The 23,847-nt window shown below is 35.1% G+C and overlaps 2 protein-coding genes across 2 annotated transcripts; one reads left to right on the top strand and one right to left on the bottom strand.

Annotated features, from left to right (window-relative positions):
- Nucleotides 1-1,189: 1,189 nt before the first annotated feature.
- LOC117316121 (N66 matrix protein-like) lies at nt 1,190-7,772 on the top strand. Its single transcript, XM_033870622.1, has 3 exons — nt 1,190-1,311; nt 3,808-4,659; nt 7,698-7,772. Exon 2 carries the CDS (start codon nt 3,821-3,823, stop codon nt 4,655-4,657), a length of 837 nt encoding a protein of 278 aa, XP_033726513.1. The 5' UTR covers nt 1,190-1,311; nt 3,808-3,820; the 3' UTR covers nt 4,658-4,659; nt 7,698-7,772.
- Nucleotides 7,773-8,832: 1,060 nt separating this feature from the next.
- Nucleotides 8,833-15,340, bottom strand: LOC117316062. The gene is made up of 5 exons (XM_033870538.1): nt 15,217-15,340; nt 12,210-12,278; nt 11,038-11,109; nt 9,318-9,452; nt 8,833-9,073 (listed from the first exon to the last, which is right to left on the bottom strand). The coding sequence occupies exons 1-4, from the start codon at nt 15,281-15,283 to the stop codon at nt 9,358-9,360; spliced, it is 303 nt and encodes a 100-aa protein (XP_033726429.1). The 5' UTR covers nt 15,284-15,340; the 3' UTR covers nt 8,833-9,073; nt 9,318-9,357.
- Nucleotides 15,341-23,847: the final 8,507 nt, after the last annotated feature.

Here is a 23,847-nt window from a genome sequence, read left to right as displayed (position 1 = left end):
CAATACAATACGTACAGTACAATACACTAGTACAATACAATTCAATAGTATAATACGTACAATACAATAGTACAATACAATACAATATGTACAATACGTACAGTACAATACAATAGTATAATACGTACAATACAATACAATACGTACAGTACAATGCAATACTATGCAATATAATAAATACAATAGAAAATAATAATTACGATGATTAGTCTCCCCCTATCGAATACAATAGCTTGGCATCCACACAAAGCTCTAACCCGGTGTTTAATTTTCGTTTAATTAGGTTTTCCGGAGAGCTCCTCCCTCGCTTCAAACTATCTTATTTTCTGTTTGTACATGGCGGTCATTGCTATGAAACCTATGCATTTCGGTATGGAATTTGGAATAGATTATTTTTCATTTCTTCTTGTTCGGAACTCCGTCAGTTTTTAACTGATCACCATCATTTAAGCCAGTATCAATTAATATTGATCCCTTTTATAGATACACTCTGGAATGTAAGGAATTTTAGCTGTACTGTAGCTGACGATATGCATCCTTGCTAGGATGGCCAGCTAAAAGTTGAGGTGACACTGCAAACATCCAAAAATACCCCACCGCCACGACCCTGCTCACTGAACCGTTATGAATTGCATTTCAGATACTGGCGTCAGATCAATACTGTAACAATGACACAGAGAATCAGCAGGAAATATTTTATTTAAAAAAACATCATTTTTATTAAGAATACTGTGACACTTTGCCATTAAGGTGATCAGCACCAAACGCTTCGGTGTGTCGTCCTGTAAATCAAACCACAAAGTAAGCCGCCCATCTCATTACAGTGATGCATCACCACAAGGCTCAAAGCGTCGTCAGCTTGAGGAGCAACTAGCTTCATATACTCCTTACAATATCACCAATAGTACATATCATCAACACTACACATATGGAATCAAATACAGTTGACGAAAACAAAAACATAGAAGCAACGTTTTAAATTTTACTTCTATTGTAAACTTTTTCGCTTTCGATTTGAAAATTTGTTTTGAGAGATCGTTTTTATTTAACTTGGTACTGGAATCAGGTTGTATTGCATTCAAGGACTTGAGTGTGAACAAAAAACGGATAGGGTTGCAATTCATTCAATTTATCATTGTATTTATTATGATGGACTGTCGAAAAAATATATAAAATCTGTGTGGGTCTTTGATTGGATAATAGCTGTGGTACAACTAATCATTTTTGTCTCCTTTTTACCATATAAGGACGTACCTGTCCAACATTGAACAGTTGACAAGGATCCCTCGCGTATACAGCCGACCAGTCAAGGTAAGTCGCTCCTGTGATTTTATTCATGTTAATATCATATTAATTTCAAATTAACTTTAAGTGACTTCTATGGATGCCCATTCATGTATTGTAATAACTCTTATACAAATGGATTAGACACAAGTGATCAGAACTTTGTCCAGACTAAATCCGGTTTACAAGCCTGTGGCAAATCACTACACTGTTGCAATAGAACAGAGGTCACTTGATCAGTTGTTAGGGTGTATCGTGGCTAAACATGTGTCTTCCTGTTGACATCTAATTTGCTAAACACTTTGTTAATTAAACCATGTTTCAGGAGAACACAATTAGTTCACGTGGATCACATATATTACACAAATTAACCATGTCATTGTTTTCACAAGTGACATTTTCCCGCACTATCGCACCATTTGACATCGTTTTACTTTATAAAAGCACAATATTGATTCACTTTCGACCTGGAATGCAAATGGTGGCTGCGAATAATATCACAAAATGTTCTTACCGGGGTATTAGATATTATTAAGAATATTTTTTAGGAAATATTGTTCGATCGCGGAGTTTAAAGATTTGTGGAAAATAACCCAAAACGCCACAACTTAAATATTTATCTTGCAATAATCATATTCTACCTATAAATAGATGTATTACCAATATTAAATAGGAACATTTGTATTGATTGAAATGCCTCCCTTCATTCTATATTTGTGCATTTAATATTTCAAGGTCAAAGGGGAATCAATGTTTATGCTAATAACAGTGTCAAATCCGGTCAAAGAAGCAGCATTGTTGGGTCCTATAGGCACAGCGGCATGGTTTTTTTTGTGCGTGATCCACATGATATGATTGTGTTCTCCTCAAACATGTCTTTTTCACAGCTAACAGACCACATGTCAGCAGAAAGACCCATGGTTAACCATTATACATACTAATAATTAATCAAGTTACTTCCGTTAAGTTTCTCCAGAGTAGGTATTTAAAGGATTGTAAAATATCACTGGATAAGCTATCTAGATGAACATTAATTGACACTTTCTACCTGTATTTGTTACTTCTACATTCTGTTAATCATATTCTCTTTAACTTTGCATGTTACGATATGTAAGTGACATTCATGTTAAGTGACATCTATGGATTAATTACGGTATATCATTTAAAAAAATCAATTCTCGGTATCAGGCTGCTATCAGTTACTTCCATTTACTGTGTCATTTTGTTGTATCATTATAGAGTGACACCTTATATTTGGATTCATTTGTGACGTGTAGGGGTCAAATTGTAGAAATCCAGATGCCACGCGAATCAAGGATGTTAAAACGGGAGAGAACTTCCTAATATTCTGAACCTATGGCACTAAGGATAGACGTGATATGTAGGGTAATGGGAAATCTCATGAATGCAGATGTACATTCTAAGTTTTCTAAATATATCAAATGACAGATATAACTTAGTATAAAATCAGAATACATACCACGTTAGATAATCAAAGCTTTATATTCATTGTCGCATAACACACCTGATTTCGTGTGGTCAGTATTGACAGGCCATATTATCATCAACACCTGATCAAATCGTGAAAAATAAAAATACTAGACACACTTCATGTTTCAATACGTTGGATAAAAACCGCTAAAAATCATTTATAATGTTTAACTTTAGTAATGAAAAACAACTAAATACACGCAAATGTGATCAATGTAAAATGAAATAAATTATAGGACTTTGTAACCTTTCAACACATTCTTTCTTGATTTGTAAGGTCAAGGCCAGCCTTTCTATCACTATAGGATGGTCACACAAAAACTCCAGGAATAATTAATAATACTTCGTTATGTATGTTCTGCCAGGACTGTCTTACGACATCGGCTTTCACGACTTTGTTGCTCAAACCTATTGTAACTTCACTTAATTATGCTTATAGTTTATTTCAGATGTTAGTGTTCATTCAACTGCGTGTTGGTTCTTTAAAGTAGTATTTTCACAAGGACATTGTTTCAAAAAAGATTTTGAAACATTTCTAATACTAGTCATATGAATCATTACAAATGTTGGGTAATTGCTCAATGGTCATGTATGTCGCATTCTTATGAATAGTCAGATATTCTCGGATTGAAAGCTCTTCCTTCATTCAACAGTTTTCAACTTTTCTTCTGGATTTGTAAATTTGTCACATTTCACATTATGATGGAGTTTTAATAAATATTTGACACATTGTCTATATACCATACAGCTGGTTATTTTCATGGATCATAATTTTGGCGATTTTCAAATTAAACGAAACAATTAAATTAAACGAATTAAAATTTCGCGATCTGGCCATAAGAGGACATCGCGAATACTGCTCCTGATGTCGAATGCCAAAGTGTTTGATATGTTTATTTTTGTTGTTTGTGTAATTACCTCGCGACCTCGTCAGTGGCCCGCGAAATTCTAAAAAGTCAGCCCGACCCGCGAAAAATAACCGGCCATATCGTGTCTATATATTAACAACATAGCCTATGTTCTATTTGCCAGACCAAGACAAACAATGTTGTCCTTCGTGGTGGTGTGTCTAGTCTCTATGGTCGTAGTGAGGGCCTCCTATATCCTCCCACGAGGGACGAAACCCACCTGCGTTGGTCCGTATTGTAGAAATGTTGCTACTGGTAACATACCTGTTGTCACCCCGATCCATCAATCTGATTCTGGCAACCTGTTGACACATGGACTGTATAGAAACGGAATGAACCTGTACCGAAGTAATGGAATAGGCCAGCAGAGATACCATGGAATAAACCAGAACGGCAAAAATAAAATCAACCAGTACGTACAATATGGCACCAACCAGTACAGGAACAATGCAATGAACCAGCAAGGATACTTGGGAGATAAACAGTTCGGGAACAACAGGAAGAGCCAACAAGGAAATCGTGGACCCATGAGCATACCACGTATCATACAAAACTTTGGAGATAAACAATACGGGAACAACGGGAAGGGCCAACTAGGAAGTCGTGGACCCATGAGCATACCACGTATCATACAAAACTTTGGAGATAAACAATACGGAAACAACGGGAAGAGCCAACTAGGAAGTCGTGGACCCATGAGCATACCACGTGTCGTTCAAAACTTTGGAGATAAACAATACGGGAACAACGGGAAGAGCCAACTAGGAAGTCGTGGACCCATGAGCATACCACGTGTCGTTCAAAACTTTGGAGATAAACAATACGGGAACAACGGGAAGAGCCAACTAGGAAGTCGTGGACCCATGAGGATACCACGTGTCATACACGGAGGACGGACACACAGTGGTATTTCTGCATTGCTAAGCAGGAGGACTAGCAGATTAGCAGGACCCAAAGTTTACAGAGGCGACTAAAGGTAGTCACATGTCCCCGACCCAATGTTTTAAAATTTGGCTGAAATTCTAATAGGCCTTTATTAATGTAACCACTCTTTTGTAAGTAGACTGTTTTTTCACAAATATTTTCCCACGGGCTTGATTTGTTTAGCGAAGTGGGGGAAATTACATTAAATCAACGTGCTAAATTCACAGTATTTATTTCAACTGCCATTATATAAGCTACACCTATTCCGATGCTTATAAATATAAATTATATGACTAAAGTCTCTTTATTAAAAATTCCAGCACATCTGATATGAAATATCGGAACATTTGGATACTGATGATGACCGTATACTGATTGATAATGATGTTGACGATATATTGACTGATATTGATGTTGACGGTATACTGGTTGATATTGATGTTGACTGTATACTGGTTGGTATTGATGTTGACGGTATACTGGTTGATATTGATATTGACTGTATACTGATTTATATTGATGTTGACCGAATACTGATTGGTATTGACTGTATACTGGTTGGTATTGATGTTGACGGTATGCTGATTGATATTGTTGACCGTATACTGATTTATATTGATGTTGACCGAATACTGATTGATATTGACTGTATACTGGTTGGCATTGATGTTGACCGTATACTGCTTGATATTGTTGACCGTATACTGATTTATATTGATGTTGACCGAATACTGATTGATATTGACCGTATACTGGTTGGTATTGATGTTGACCATATACTGGTTGGTATTGATGTTGACCGTATACTGATGGATATTGATGTTGACCATATACTGGTTGGTATTGATGTTGACCGTATACTAGTTGATCTTGATGTTGACCGTATACTGATTGATGTTGACCGTATACTGATTGATATTGATGTTGACCGTATACTGTTTGAGGTTGACCGTATACTGGTAGATATTGATGTTGACCGTATACTGATTGATATTGATGTTGACCGTATAATGATTGATATTGATGTTGACCGAATCCTAGTTGATGTTGACCGATACTGGTTGATGTTGACTGTATGCTGATTGATATTGATGTTGACCGTATACTGTTTGATGTTGATGTTGACCGTATACTGGTTGATATTGATGTTGACCGTATACTGATTGATGTTGACCGTATACTGTTTGATGTTGACCGTATACTGATTGATATTGATGTTGACCTATACTGCTTGATATTGACGTTGACCGTATACTGGTTGATATTGATGTTGACCGTATACTGTTTGATGTTGACCGTATACTGGTTGGTATTGATGTTGACCATATACTGGTTGGTATTGATGTTGACCGTATACTGGTTGATGTTTACTGTATACTGGTTGGTATTGATGTTGACCGTATACTGCTTGATATTGATGTTGACCGTATACTGTTTGATGTTGACCGTATACTGGTTGGTATTGATGTTGACCGTATACTGGTTGGTATTGATGTTGACCGTATACTGGTTGGTATTGATGTTGACCGTATACTGGTTGGTATTGATGTTGACCGTATACTGGTTGATGTTGACTGTATACTGGTTGGTATTGATGTTGACCGTATACTGGTTGATATTGACGTTGACCATATACTGATTTATATTGATGCTGACCGTATACTGGTTGGTATTGATGTTGACCGTAAACTGGTTGATATTGATGTTGACCATATACTGATTTATATTGATGTTGACCGTATACTGGTTGGTATTGATGTTGACTGTATACTGGTTGATATTGACGTTGACCATATACTGATTTATATTGACGTTGACTGTATACTGGTTGGTATTGATGTTGACTGTATACTGGTTGATATTGACGTTGACCATATACTGATTTATATTGACGTTGACTGTATACTGGTTGGTATTGATGTTGACTGTATACTGGTTGATATTGACGTTGACCATATACTGATTTATATTGACGTTGACTGTATACTGGTTGGTATTGATGTTGACTGTATACTGGTTGATATTGACGTTGACCATATACTGATTTATATTGACGTTGACTGTATACTGGTTGGTATTGATGTTGACCATATACTGATTGATATTGATGTTGACCGTATACTGGTTGGTATTGATGTTGACCGTAAACTGGTTGATATTGACGTTGACCATATACTGATTTATATTGATGTTGACCGTATACTGGTTGATGTTGACTGTATACTGGTTGGTATTGATGTTGACCGTATACTGGTTGATGTTGACCGTATACTGGTTGGTATTGATGTTGACCGTAAACTGGTTGATATTGACGTTGACCATATACTGATTGATAATGATGTTGACCGAATACTGTTTGATATTGATGTTGACCGAATGCTAGTTGATGTTGACCGTACATTAGTTGATATTGATGTTGACCGTATACTGGTTGATGTTGACTGTATACTGATTTATATTGATGTTGACTGTATACTGATTTATATTGACGTTGACCATATACTGATTGATAATGATGTTGACCGAATACTGTTTGATATTGATGTTGACCGAATGCTAGTTGATGTTGACCGTACATTAGTTGATATTGATGTTGACCGTATACTGGTTGATGTTGACTGTATACTGGTTGATATTGACGTTGACCATATACTGATTGATATTGATGTTGACCGTATACTGGTTGATGTTGACTGTATACTGATTTATATTGATGTTGACCGTATACTGGTTGATATTGATGTTGACCGTATACTGATTAATATTGATGTTGGCCGTTTACTGTTTTGCATTGATGTTGACCGTATACTGGTTGATATTGTTGTTGACCATTTACTGTTTGGCATTGATGTTTTCCTTATACTGTTGAAATTGAAAAAGAAATGAATAAAATGTAAAGGACAACTCGTTACTGAACATTAAAATGCATCATACATTAGTCGAACTTTATTCGAGATTTGTTGTAAATGGTTTTGGTACGCTTCTTTTCTTTTGATATTAACCAGATTCTTACTGATGACTTTTCCTTTTCGCTTCAGTCACAATTTGTATGTTGATATTAAAGTTCAAAGATATCCTTTTTGTCTTCAGGTATTGCCGATGTAATCACGTGGAACTGGTGTCTACAGTGACCATGGTTATTAAATAATAAACGATAGGCGTTTGGTTGTCATTTTTATTATATTTTCGTCAACCATTGTAAGTGGATGGACTAGTTAGACTCCGTGGTGTGTGTTCCGTCCGTCTGTCCGTCGATACAACAGTACAATTAGCCGTGCAGTTCCTACCAGTAGTTCACAGGCAGACAGGGCATTCACTGTTCAAATATTATCAAACCTTACTTTCAAACACGGCTGCCAAAATCTCGGAGGACACACGATATCTGCAAACTCGCACAGTCAAGTGTGGCTTGGACTTTGAATCCGTTAAACATCAACACTATAAAGGCCAAAAAGTGTGATTAAAAATACGAGCAAAATGGGCAAGAGACAAAATGACATAAGAAAAAAACGAAACATGTACATGTAAAAATGTAGATATATATTGGTACACTCACGATCAGTTTAAAATAAAAAAAATGGCTATGGTTACTCAAATCTTGTGATAAAGACCAGTAACGTTCAGATACATGTAGTTCAAAATTTTGTATATACTGTACTAACAGACTCGAACAGAGTCTTCAGACTTGCCATGCAAGAAGAGACTACATGATCGTGTAATCTATGTAGAAAGGTGTAAAAGATACACTGCCATTCAGAAATATATCTACCAGCTCATTTGACTTGGTAAAATATATCATGCAAATCACTTACCAATTCCTTAAAGATTTTTTTATTTGAAGTGACAGATGAAAGTTTTCATGAAAACAACCAAACCCAATAAGTTTCTGCAGGAGTCATTGGAGGGACTTATTTTCGAAAATATTTCAAAACCGAATGAAAACGGGTTTTTAAGAGATTCACCATTATAGTACACTTATTATTATAGATATTAAGTGAAAGCAAAAAAGCTCTCCATCTAACAAAATCCATAAAAAGATTTAATATTTTGTGGATTTGTAAATTATCAATAACCGAATCAACTAAACATCATTGCCATAAGTTGTTAACAGACAAAGATACAATAAAATATTCTTATGATATTTTCTAAACTTCAAAACATTTTCTGAAAGTGTATAGGAATTATGGATGGCGGAGTAGGTTTACAATAAAACAAACAACTCACGTTTTACATACAGCTTTTATTCCACCAAGTACTAAACACCTGTTATAACCGTCATGAGAATTGGGAGTCTCGTAATATCTTAGATCAATTAACAATGCTACATTGTATTAATATACTATTGGGTCAATTTTGTGTCCTCGAATCAATAATGAAAATCTGTAGAATATCAGTTGATAAAGTCCTCACACAAGATAGCAGAATGATCGTTTTCCTTAAAATCGTCAAGGCCGTTCAGTTGGGTTCTGAAATAATCACATTATGATAATAAGTTTGTACTTTGTGAACATTCTATTAATGGACCAATTTTTGTTTTGATAACAACATTGTCAGCACAATAGATCACACAAGATATCATTATTAGTTCAGGACCCTGTCAATATTCACTTATTCTAAGAAAACTATTTCACTTTCCACACAAAGGCATTACAGAATTTAACGTATTGCTTAAGGTAAGAAATTGAAAAAAAACTGGACCATATTCGTTACCGAGACTCGTTCTTGGTGACACCTCAACTGGATATCAGTTCTATTCCTTCTCATTGTTCTCTTGTTCTCTCAGTTCCTTCCTTTCGCTCCTTTCCCGTCTCAGAGGTCGGAACTTCTGTTGTTCCATAGCTTTACCTTAAAGCATAGCACATTAAAATCACCGAAACATAAACGAATCGATCTGCTTGTTTGTTATGTCTAAATCTATTGTCAAACGCATATACAAATATGTGTAACTGTTAAAGCCGATTTATTTCTTTTATTAAGACACTGAATTCCCGAAACAGATAAGAAAAAAACCCATTTACCCACATCAAAACGAAATTGTAATATTAACTCAACATCGACAAAAAGGGGACAAATAGGAGCCAGAAAATATTCACTTGGTGACCATTGAAAAGAACTAGGAGAAAAAGAACGAGAAGAAAAGAACGAGGAGATAAAGAACTAGGAGATAAAGAACGAGAAGAAAAGAATGAGGAGAAAAAGACAAGGTGCTTCGGAGGTAAGTGTCTTCTGCTTCAAACAACTAACCAAGCAAAACACACGCCTCACTTTTCATATCACACCGGTCACCACTTCCTACGTTTTTTATAAAGAATACTCGTAATGTCTCAATGATATTAGTTATTCGCAGAAAACATTAAACCTATAATTAGTGAGTAAAGATACTAAACATGCCATATAGGAATAATGGTAGAGGTTCTTCAAATGCGGCATAGGTTCTACGATTGTGATCTACAATCGTGATAGAGGCTCTGCGACTGGAAAGCATTACATACAGAAAGAACAATTGTGTGAATATGTAAGACCCAGTGGTGTTAGGGTGATAAAGATAAAACCTCACTAGCATGTTAATCAAACCCCTAAAAACGTTGGAAAGTTTCAAATACCTCTCCATTTTGTTATCTTCAAATAGTTCTCACGGACTGTGAAGATTAAAGACAGACTCAAATAGATAAATGATATACAATGTGAAGAACAATAAAGTTAACATTGTTTGGTTGTTGGGTTAATAGCGCCATGAACAGCAAGGGTTATTTTGAGGCGGGGTGTCATTGCAGTAGATGGTGACTACCTCACTGAACAATAAACGGGAGGCCCACCGCATGCCATCCAGAACAATTAGGGTAAAGCCCAAGGATACAACCATGACTGTACAGATCGGTCCGTTTCTTAGATTACCAGGAAACACAAACCGCATGCGGAAGTGAGCGTCGGACCACAGACCTCGGAGGTCACGTTGTCGGCGCTCTAACAGACTGAGCTATCGCGATAGGTTAGCACTGATACTCTCGAAGCGTATCAGGATAATACGACCAGGTGTTCGGTAGAGTAACCGTCTTTTTATTGCATTTTAAATAATCATGTAGCCACATGCTGTAATGTCTAAAATAGGAATACGAGCCTGTATTCCTGAAGGGTCAGTATCTCATTACAACAAAGATTACCAGAATACCTCTAAATCAAGTGAAAATAACAAGATCTTTATTGATAAGATTTCATTCTTTCGTTTCAAATGGAAATTGCGATCTAACCGCCAAAATAATCAGCTATACAGTAATCGAAAAGGTGTATTATGGTCTGTTGTATATGTCAGATCAATAACAAGAAAATTGTCCCATATAGAAAACGTTATAGACATATCCCAATAACGACAATCAAATATTAGCTTAATATTTCGTCATTAGACACGCCTTCGCGGGTTGACCTTGCTCACCTTGCTGTGTTCCAATTAAAGTCCCATCCATCATGTTAATGTTCGCAAACAAGTTGGAAATCTCACTCAGCGCTATAATGTAAAAAACGACTTGTAAATATGATCTACTCTGTTGTCATGCCGCCAAGCTCTATAATGTAAAAAAAAAGATCTGCTGATATGATCTATTCTGTTGGCACGCCCACACAGCGCTGTAATGTAAAATAAGACTTGTAAATATGATCTACTCTGTTGTCATGCCGCCAAGCTCTATAATGTAAGGGAAGATCTGCTGATATGATCTGCTCTGCACGCCCACACAGCGCTTTAATGTACACTGTATATATAGGTGTGTTAATACTCTCTACCCCGATGTCACGCCCGCACAGGGCTATAATGTAAAGGAAGACTTTTTGATATGATCTACTCTGTTGTCACGCCCACACAACGCTTTAATGTATATGTAGGTGTGTTAATACTCTCTACTCTGTTGTCACGCCCACCTAGAGCTATAATGTAAAGGTAGGGTGCTTTTCATAGGAATGCACAAAATTTTATGTCATCTACGGTAGGAAAACAATACCTCAAATCACTTAAATTTTGTGTGGATTTATTTTTGCGTTAAAAGCGAAGAAATCCTTTGCGATTATTTGTAGGAAAATAACACCATTGGATTGCGGCCAAGATGGCGGTTACCGATATAGTAGTCTTTCGGAGTCCATGAATCTTATAGTTCATCACTCGCAAATTTAAAGACATTTCTGGATAAGTGTACGCAAAATCATATATTCCCGAATATGTCTGAAGAGGTAAGTTCGCGAAGTAAGGTATTCGCGAAATCTAAGCGATTTACAGTATATTATCATCATCATCCAGTTGAAAAATAACAACAGCGCCCTCAAAACGAACACTTACCAAGAATGTTACAAACAACTGTAGAGACTGAGTTTCGTTCTTCGGGAAACCTTTAATCATCCATTCTCTTTTAATCAAATGATTAAAAACCCAATCTCAAAAAAAATGAATAAATCAATAAACAAAAAATAAATAGATAGATAAAATATTACCAAAATCGTACGTATCCCATTTCTCCATCTAATTGCCCGTTAGAACATTTAATGTATTCCGTATGTGTCCCTACCTTTTTCGTGGATTTCGCTGGTTAGCTCAGCATAACGCCTCAATATACATACCTTCATTCTTAAACTGCTCATCCTCAGATACTTCCTCCAATCGGTTGTCGTCATGACGCTTGCCCAGAACTATTATATAAATATAAAGGTTTGTACAGTACAAACACAACATCATGAATCTGTACCTTTGTACAGTATATACACAACACAACACAATATACCTTTGTACACTACAAACACAACACAATATATTTGTACCTTTGTACACTACAAACACAACACAATATATTTGTACTTTGTACATTATATACACAACACAACACAATGTACCTTTGTACACTACAAACACAACACAATAAATGTGTACCATTGTACATTATATACACAGCACAACAATGTATCTTTGTATAGTATAAACACAACACAATATATTTGTACCGTTGTACAGTATATACACAACACAATAAATTTGTATCGTTGTACAGTATATACAAAAACACAACATAATAAATCTTTGTATAGTATATACACAACACAATATATTTGTACCTTTGTATAGTATATACACAACACAACACAATGTACCTTTGTACAGTATATACACAACACAATATATTTGTACCTTTGTATAGTATATACACAACACAACACAATGTACCTTTGTACAGTATATACACAACACAATATATTTGTACCTTTGTATAGTATATACACAACACAATAAATTTGTATCGTTGTACAGTATATACAAAAACACAACACAATATATCTTTGTATAGTATATACACAACACAATATATTTGTACCTTTGTATAGTATATACACAACACAACACAATGTACCTTTGTACAGTATATACACAACACAATAGATTTGTATCGTTGTACAGTATATACACAACACAATAAATTTGTATCGTTGTACAGTATATACAAAAACACAACACAATATATCTTTGTATAGTATATACACAACACAATATATTTGTACCTTTGTATAGTATATACACAGCACAACACAATGTACCTTTGTACAGTATATACAACACACAATAGATTTGTATCGTTGTACAGTATATACACAACACAATAAATTTGTACCTTTGTACAGTATATACACAACACAATATATTTGTACCTTTGTATAGTATATACACAGCACAACACAATGTACCTTTGTACAGTATATACACAACACAGTAGATTTGTATCGTTGTACAGTATATACACAACACAACACAATGTACCTTTGTACAGTATATACACAACACAATAGATTTGTACCTTCGCATAGTATATACACAATAAAATAAATTAGTATTTTTGCACAGTGAAATGTACCGGTTTATTGAGGTAGAAATCAAATTCATTCCCAGGAATTAATTCAACTACTGTTATTTTCATTCCTATAGTAGATTTTAAGTTTCCTTCCGAGAAATAACCTATACAATCAGCCATCTTCTTTTCAAGTAGATGATTCCGTAAATGCCATTCCCTTTACTTAATTCAACAACCGTTTTTACATGAGGATACTTCATTACCAGTAGACAATGCTACAACTTTCATTCTCAGGAGATAATTCAACAACCGTCATTCCCAGTAGATAATTCATCAACCGCCATTCTCACTAGAAAATCTAAAAACCGTCATAACCGTTGATAATTATTCAAAAACCGTCATTCTCAGTAGATAATTCAACCACCGACATTCTCAGTAGGTAATTCAACCACCGCCATTCTAAGTAGATAATTCAACCACCGACATTCTTAGTAGATAATTCAACCACCGCCATTCTCATTAGATAATTCAACCACCGACATTCTCATTAGATAATTCAACCACCGACATTCTCAGTAGATAATTCAACCACCGACATTCTTAGTAGATAATTCAACCACCGCCATTCTCAGTAGATAATTCAACCACCGACATTCTTAGTAGATAATTAAACCACCGCCATTCTCAGTAGATAATTCAACCACCGCCATTCTTAGTAGATAATTCAACCACCGCCATTCTCAGTAGATAATTCAACCACCGACATTCTCAGTAGATAATTCAACCACCGACATTCTTAGTAGATAATTCAACCACCGACATTCTCATTAGATAATTCAACCACCGACATTCTTAGTAGATAATTCAACCACCGACATTCTTAGTAGATAATTCAACCACAGACATTCTTAGTAGATAATTCAACCACCGCCATTCTTAGTAGATAATTCAACCACCGACATTCTCAGTAGGTAATTCAACCACCGACATTCTCAGTAGATAATTCAACCACCGACATTCTTAGTAGATAATTCAACCACCGCCATTCTTAGTAGATAATTCAACCACCGCCATTCTCAGTAGATAATTCAACCACCGACATTCTCAGTAGGTAATTCAACCACAGTCATTCTTAGATAATTCAACCACCGACATTCTTAGTAGATAATTCAACCACCGACATTCTTAGTAGATAATTCAACCACCGCCAATCTCAGTAGTTAATTCAACCACCGTCATTCTCAGTAGATAATTCAACCACCGACATTCTTAGTAGATAATTCAACCACCGTCATTATCAGTAGGTTATTCAACCACCGACATTCCCAGTAGATAATTCATCAACCGCCATTCTCAGTAGACAATCTAAAAACCATCATAACCGTTGATAATTATTCAAAAACCGTCATTCTCAGTAGGTAATTCAACCACAGTCATTCTCAGTAGATAATTCAACCACGTTATTTCCAGTTAACAATTTAACAACTTTAATTTTCGGTAGTTTAAAAATCGTATTTCTTAGTATATAGCATTTCTATACACGTACATTTGACTTTTATTGTACTCCACTAATCAACATCAGGGAGTATGTTTTATAACGGACTATTTTCCTCCCTGACCAGATTTTCACCATGCTTCCGACCCACTGGAGTTTCCTCTGTCGTCTCCTAGTTTTATCAACACTTCAGGCCTATCACTCAATGAGAGTTATGGTTTAGTTTAATTCATTTTGACTCTAATACCTGTGTTTCTGTTGTACAATTATTTATTGCATACGACAGTTCACTTACCTTTTCCTTGTATCTGTACAAGACAGATAATCACTAGGACAAGTACGATCAACGCCGCGTTCCTCATTTCGACCGAGATCTTCTCTGAAGTACATGTATCTTGTGAAATCCGAACTAAAATTGTGTTTATTTCGAGGTAAACATACCTGCCACGTCAAACCATTTTTCTTTCTTTTTCAAATATGGTAATTAGAAAGTTATCTTAGCTACATTAATTTTATAAAAAACGTTTTCACTAATGAAGCATTGAAAGCCAACGAGCTGCATATGCAAATGTTTTGGTGATTAAAAGCCCGATAAAATACGAAACAAAAAGTGATTTATGTAAATAGTGATTGACGAGTTTAACGATGGGCTTGTCATACACATTATAGATACATTGCAGTTAACGGTACTGATATTTCATGTGGCAGTAAAACATTGCTCATTGTTGTAATGCATAGAAAATGAAGGCCAGATTTGATACCCTTCCTCAAATGTTGTTTACTCTAATCGATTTGATTCGTTGGTGGGTAAGGACGAAACAGCTGTATTGATGATGTCTCTCTATATATACAGATAGGTATACCCTATTTCTGGTATGTAATTAGTAAAGTCAAATTACTATTCACGTTTGATGTTTTTGTTATCTTTTCCCAAACATCTGGAATATACGATGTTTTGTTTTATAGGAGAAGGAGTAATACTAATAACTATAGAAGCATATGATACTTAGCTATTGAGGGAAGTGGTTTACAACCATCCTAAATGAAAGAGAGTCAAGTTACATAAAGAGTAAAATATTATTACAGATCCCCCTAAATTAGAGATAGTCAAGTTAGATAAAGAGTATAATATTATCACATATCCATCCTGAATTAGATATAGTCAAGTCAGGAAAAGAGTATAATATTATTACAGATCCACCTTAATGAGAGGTGGCTGTTAATTAGATACATTTATATACTTTTCATAACAAAATAATCCCATTAGATTGAAACACATAGCTTTCTTTTCCTTTGAGTCACTTAACACTAATGGAATATTTAAGACACTGATGGCAGCCTCTGATAACTTTGTTCATAGGTTTCGTGTTATTTTGATGGGAGTAGGTTTTTAAGTTGCCGCAAGGGGGAGTACGCCTCCAGCTTACCTACACATAAATACTTCAGCTTCCATAAACAAATATACAATGTACTGTGTTAGGAAACCGGAGGTCGGGCAGATGACCCTATACCTTTTCACGTCCTATCGGAGAATCGAACACCGGTCGCCTAGGTGGAAGACAAATGCGTTGCTACCCTATTATAAGTTATAAGATATATTATACACATATATCACGGTTGTCTGTGCAAGTCATTTAAGCCGTGCATATAGGTTATGCATATAGTTAAGGAAAATTCAAAGCATTATGTAATAAAACTAATTGTATACGACCTTCTGCGCTTTGAAAGATACAAGAGAAGAACAATTGTGAATTCAATTCGTTTATTCTCTTTAACCAAATTCATTACAACGAAACATATTTGCATAACAAACTACTATTATGCAATACTTTTGTCCAGAAGATGTACATAATAATACATACATGGATATGTGTAGTTATATAGAGTGTAACATCGCCATTACAATATTATACAAATATATCATGGGCGTCTGTGCAATAGTCCAAAATACTGGACATGAGATACTGGTAATTTATCATTGTTCTATTGCACGAGGCCGAAGGCCGAGTACAGTAGAACATCAGTCGATTGCAATTACCGAGGGTCTGGACTATTGCACAGACACACATGATATACTTGTTTTATTACATAATCAATAAAACACAGCTAGGCTCACTGACATCTCGACTTTCCTGTAAGCCTAGCAAGAAGTCACCATGACTGTCGTCGGCAGTGTTGACATCTGAGTGACTTTGACGCTTGAAAGGAAAAACCTCTTTAACTATGTTAAATTTCAATCTCCAGTTTTTTCAATACACATTGAACTCGTTAAAAATGTTATGCTTTTGCAAATCTGGATTCTCAGAAAGTAAAAACTTTTTCATTCACATACAATAAAATAAAAAGTTTGGGTAAGATAGATAATATTGTTTCATCAGCAGGTAGGTAATAATATTAAAAAAAATCATGAAGATATGGGATCATCATCAAGTTGAGTAATGAAGCACTGTAATCCGATGATATGCTCTAGGTCATTCAAATATAAACTAAATAGACCATTTTCTCCTTGTCTTAAACCATTAGCACAGTCACAGGCTGTCGATTTCTGACTATTATATGTTATATTAGATTGACTGAATACAGTTAAACATTAAATTGATCTAACATTAATTGTCTCCACATTTTGGACCCCTTTATCGAATATTATCGAAATTAATAACATGCAGTAAAGGTTCCTTTTCATCACACCAGTAAGAGTAATTAATGAGTGCAAGACAAAATTGTTATCAATGGTTGTGTACGTTTTACGAAATCCAGCATGGTTTCCATCAGTTAAATCAACTTCGTCAGAGCACTTTATAAGTCTTATATCTAAGGTATGAGGCAAACATTCTCAAAAAACAAATAACGATTGTGATAGATATGTCCAAGGGTAAATCCTTATTTTTATAAATAGCTAAAACAGAGCATTAAAGCCAATTAAAAGAGCTACATATAGCATTGAACAACTTACAATATATAAAACACTTTAATAATACGATTATTTTATTTATTTATTATTTGATTATCTTATTAGAGCAGTCATTATTATTTTCGGTTTAACTAATTATATTCAGCATATGACATGATATACAGTCCTTGTGGGTTTACATGTATGCTTACCTTGATCAGCATCACCCCAAACTCTACCTGTACATAAACGAGTACCAAATCGTCCACATTGAGGCAGTTGGGCTTTTTATCAACTTCCAGACCACAAAACCATTCAGTATTTAATTGTTTATATGTAAACAAGGAATCTATTTGTCATATTAGCAAATGAAATGGGTACCAAAATATAATTACAAAACATTAAAATGTTGAGATATTTGCAATATGTATAATTCTTGTAAAGGTCCTGTTTCACGAACAATAGGATTTTGCCCACGAATAAATTTGACCAAAACCAGATGCTATTTGTAGTACCCTATATATTTCATTTGGTGAAATGATATGATATTATTTCTAAGGAATATGATTTACTGCAAATTTCGATACTACAAATGTAACCGTAGCTAAATTTAAATGACGATTGCATTATGGGAAATGTCATATTCATTGTTTTGGCTATTACAACATATATATCTATATATATTTATCTATATATAAAACGCCGATGTGGCGCAGCGGTATAAGCTGCGGGTTTTTTCTGGCTAGGCGATTGGGTGCCGTAGATCGTGAGTTCGAGGCCCGGTCAGGGCACGAGTCATAAAGTCGTCTTCAATTGTGTTACTATGTTATATATATATATATCAAAAAATAGTATTGACAATCAAAGGCTTCAACATTTATATATATATATATATTTGATTAAATACAAACACTATTATATATGTAGTATATCGGCAAATTGAATAATCAACACATATTTTTAACTATATTTTGATTGTTATATATCTAGAAAACATTCTTACACATGACGAAGCCCTGTTTTTATAAGAATGCTTGATGGTGACAAGGTAAGCCTGATCTTAGATATAATCATTCATATATCTCCACAAAACAGTCATCACGTAATACAGTAGATACATGTACATTTGGTAATTAATATAGCAGCATCAATTATGCATATATCAGCAAATTAATCGTGGAGAATTTCGGTATTTTGAAATGATGGTTACATGAAAACGACAACATTATTGTAGACCGTGGTTTCAGGGACGTGCTAGATATCCTTGCCCAGTTGGGTTCTGATGCTAAAATGCCTTCACCTCCTTCCTGCCAGCTGGTAAGTCACAATTGGATTCCCAACAAGCCAACGATGATCGCATTTGCACCAAAGTACGATGGGTTGTAGAGTCTTACCACTTTGAAGCAATCATCGAGAAACTCATGTTTGTACTGTAACTGCAAGCCTGTATGCTTTCAGAGGATCTGTATATGTTTCAGACCATCAGCGTGAGCTTTGGTTTGGTTTATTTTCCAAGCGTGAGCAGTGCGACATTCAAATGGCAACTCGCATGACGTCTCTTTTGCAGATGACAGATGATCCAAACTTCATACTTAGAGCCACGGGTGAATGGCAGAGACTTGAAGCTTCAAACATAGCATTTGCCCGGTAGAATCTTGAGTACCTTCAGATATTGGCATGTGGCATTTACCAGATAAAACTGTCCCCTGGTTACATTGTTGAGCACCAATCAAATGATAGTGACTACGTACGAAATCTGGGTGTACCAGCATGATGATGATATTATACGAGGTCAGATTCATTCTCGTCGCAAGTCGCAAACAAAATGTCATGTTTGGATCCAATTTGAAACGAACATAATGGAAGATCTAATATTTCCTTTGGTTCTGCTGGAAAACGGACATCAGGTACTTTGTACATTGTATGTGCGCTCATGTTGCGTCGATGGTGTACTAGCTGGGTTATTATATACATCAGAAAAATTCCAAAGCACTCTAGTCAGCAAGAGTTGTAACCTGGACATCCAGACATCAACTTCACCTGTGCCCGCATATAAATAGAACATCATCCCTTTTCAAATCTAAGGATATGTCCAGAGGGTTATACAATTAACAAAAATATTTTCTTGCGTGGTTCCTTACTGTTTTGCTGACTTGATACAGACCCCTCCGGGCCTCTTACTATTTATGCAGAGATAGTTTCATAGATACTATCAGATTTTATATATATCTATCATATATGTAAAAAGTTTCATCAAAATATCTATATCATCATTTCGCAATACTGACTCCTTGCATATATTGTTTTAAATGACTAATTTTACAGTCAGGAAATTTCATGAAATTTTCAATAAATCAAGCAAACATAATATGTCAAAAAGTGACAAAATATGTTTGGTGCAATAGAACCGGAAGTCGGTTTATCACTTCCCTTAGATATCGGAAACAGCCAAAATTATGACTATGTTGTGATTTTGTCCATTCTTTTTCTACCAGTACGTTTTATCGACTTTGGGCTTCTGGTGTATGACATTGATCGCTAGTTCACCATTCTTTAAAGCAAAGCAGTTGGCGCATGCGTGTACGACACATATACATCCGGCTCATTTACATATAGAAAGTGGAGCATTAGAGATTCCCCGAAATCAGTGGGTAGTTTCCAAGTTTTAAATGTAATCATAAAACACTGCGATACTAACTCTCACATTATATCATCATTAGGTACTGTAACGTAATGTATCAAAATATCATCATTAGGGTATATATTCTATCATTATATCATCATTGGGGTACATATTCTATTATTATATCATCATTAGGGTACATAATGTACATATTCTATCATTATATCATCATAAGGGTACGTATTCTATTATTATATCATCATTAGGGTACATATTCTATCATTATATCATCATAAGGGTACGTATTATATTATTATATCATCATTAGGGTACATATTCTATCATATCATCATTAGGGTACGTATTCTATCATATCATCATTAGGGTACATATTCTATCATATCATCATTAGGGTACATATTCTATTATTATATCATCATTAGGGTACATATTCTATTATTATATCATCATTAGGGTACGTATTCTATTATTATATCATCATTAGGGTACATATTATATTATTATATCATCATTAGGGTACGTATTCTATCATATCATCATTAGGGTACGTATTATATTATTATATTTACATTTGGATGGCAAAGCCATGATATAGACAAACTAAACAAATTTGCAGTCTATGAGAGTATAACTGACACCCAAAGCGTGACACCATTCTATGCATAACTGACACCCAAATCGTGCATTCGGGTGTTATTCATACGCGACCGGATTCCCCGGAACTACTTGCAACCAATGTAAACAAGTGGCATCTTATCATTGCTCATCATGCTATCGGATAGAGTACGAGACCAGAAAACAAATCTTAAAACGTAAAACGAAAATAAAGGTAAGAATGGTTAACAATCACGAAAATGGAAATAAAACAAGATTTAATAAACACATATGTTGACAGATATTTGTTCCGGGGCCAGAGTGGAAAATCATTACACACCACATTGTTTGCGCGCCACCGCCATCCAGTGTTTGAATGACAAAAAATTTGAAACCCGACACATCATGTTTATGTCAAATCATAAGAACGAGGCTTCTCTCCGGTCGTACAATAGAACAGTTTCTTCTTCACAAAAGAAAGCATCAAGTGGTGCATTACCGTGTCTAACGCATCCTAAATTTGAAACAGCCATATGCATGGTACCCGTCACAAGCAAAGTTGTCGCTGAAGCTCGTCTAACTCCCTCGGCCACTGTCACTTCTCTCATTGGTCGTATCCCTGACACCGGTGCTGTTGTAGCTACTATAAACTGTAATCAGGTTTCCATGCAATCAAAGAACATGTTTACATCTGGTTTTTTTGGCGAATTCCACTTTCTCCCACTGCACATTCAACTTTCATAGCTAAACTCTGTCAATGCTGTCAGCCGTTGCGTGCGCGTGGTGACGGGTGAAATTTCCATCCGCATAATTGTTCCGGATGGTAAATTTTAAAAAAAAATCCGAAATCGTTAACAAACTGAATAATTCATCCGTATATTCTGAAATACTGACTACTAATATTATTGGTATTGTTATTAAAATATCTGATGATGTTTTCAGTATTTTTTTAATGATTTCCACGCACTATTTTTTTTTTTTTTTTTGCCAATCAGCACGTGAATCACAATAGGCTGTTCTATTTGTTGACCTCTGACAGTGGAAACGTCGGTAAAAGTCAGATTTCAAATTATAATGAAAATTAAAGTTGAAATCGAAAAGAAACTAATATAGAAAACGTAAATATAAACATTAAACTGTCTTTTTATGGATTATATGGTCTATATAGATGCCAGAGCTTTGCAGACAATCATTTCATAATGCGCTAGCGCGCATTATGAAGATTGTCTGCAAAGCTCTGGCATCTATATAGACCATATAATCCATAAAAAGACAGTTTAATACTTAAATATCATCATTAGGGTACGTATTCTATTATTATATCATCATTAGGGTACGTATTCTATCATATCATCATTAGGGTATATATTATATTATTATGTTATCATTAGGGTATATATTCTATTATTATATCATCATCATGATATATATAATATAGTATATGATATACAAGATCATGGTTGTAAATTGATTCTACTGTGGTTATTCTTAGCCAGAATTCATAAGGTCATAGTTCCAAGTCAATTTGTATATCAATTGTATGGCAAATTCAATTGTGTCATCACCTATCAAATAATTCCTCAAATAAATCATTTTTGTAGAGAGTGGTCTCGGTTCAAGGACATCTTGCCGAAGGTCAATTTCAAAGATGTAAATAAAACATTGAGTCATTAAACCAGATGTTGTTTTCTATCGATCACTCGCAACAAAAAGAGCTAATAGAAAAAATTAAAACTAACTTCACCAGGATCTTATGGGATAATAGGGGAAGTTCTTGATTTTACAAACACAGGAATTGTCGAAGTTTGCGCAACATAATCGATAACAAGAAATGAGGAGACATCATAACAACATATTCGATAACAGGAAATGAGGAGACATCATAACAACATGTTCGATAATAGGAAATGAGGAGACATCATAACAATACAATCGATAACAGGAAATGAGGATACGTCATAACAATACAATCGATAACAGGAGATATTAGGAATTAAGGAGACATCAGAACAATACAATCGATACAGGGGAGACGTCAGAAAATCAAATTCAATAACATGAAACGAGGAAACACCAGGGCACCATCAGAACAACATAATCGAAAACAGGAAATGAGGAGACATCAAAGCAACATAAACGATACAAAACAGGGGGCAAATGAACAACATAACCGATAACAGTTAATAAGGAGACATCAGAACAACACAATAGATATCAAGAAATGAAGAGACATCAGAGCAACACAATCGATATCAGGAAATGAAGAGACATCAGAGCAACACAATCGATATCAGGAAATGAAGAGACATCAGAACAACACAATCGATATCAGGAAATGAAGAGACATCAGAACTTAATCGATATCAGGAAATGAAGAGACATCAGAGCAACACAATCGATATCAGGAAATGAAGAGACATCAGAACAACACAATCGATATCAGGAAATGAAGAGACATCAGAACTTAATCGATATCAGGAAATGAAGAGACATCAGAGCAACACAATCAATATCAGGAAATGAAGAGACATCAGAGCAACACAATCGATATCAGGTAATGAAGAGACATCAGAACAACACAATCGATATCAGGAAATGAAGAGACATCAGAACTTAATCGATATCAGGAAATGAAGAGACATCAGAGCAACACAATCGATATCAGGAAATGAAGAGACATCAGAGCAACACAATCGATAATAGGAAATGAAGAGACATCAGAACAACACAATCGATATCAGGAAATGAAGAGACATCAGAACTTAATCGATATCAGGAAATGAAGAGACATCAGAGCA

The sequence above is a fragment of the Pecten maximus genome, chromosome 18 (assembly GCF_902652985.1).
Source record: "Pecten maximus chromosome 18, xPecMax1.1, whole genome shotgun sequence".
Lineage (NCBI taxonomy): Eukaryota > Metazoa > Mollusca > Bivalvia > Pectinida > Pectinidae > Pecten > Pecten maximus.
The sequence above is the reverse complement of the archived record's forward strand: the minus strand, read 5'-3'. Positions and strand labels throughout refer to the sequence as shown.

Coding starts and splice junctions, on each gene's coding strand:
- LOC117316121 (XM_033870622.1), top strand. CDS start 3,821: ATGTTGTCCTTCGTGGTGGTGTGTCTAGTCTCTATGGTCGTAGTGAGG.
- LOC117316062 (XM_033870538.1), bottom strand. CDS start 15,283: ATGAGGAACGCGGCGTTGATCGTACTTGTCCTAGTGATTATCTGTCTT. Junction 11,110..12,209: donor TGAGCAGTTTAAGAATGAAG/GTATGTATATTG, acceptor TTTACATTATAG/CGCTGAGTGAGATTTCCAAC. Junction 9,453..11,037: donor TTTAATTGGAACACAGCAAG/GTGAGCAAGGTC, acceptor CTATGCTTTAAG/GTAAAGCTATGGAACAACAG.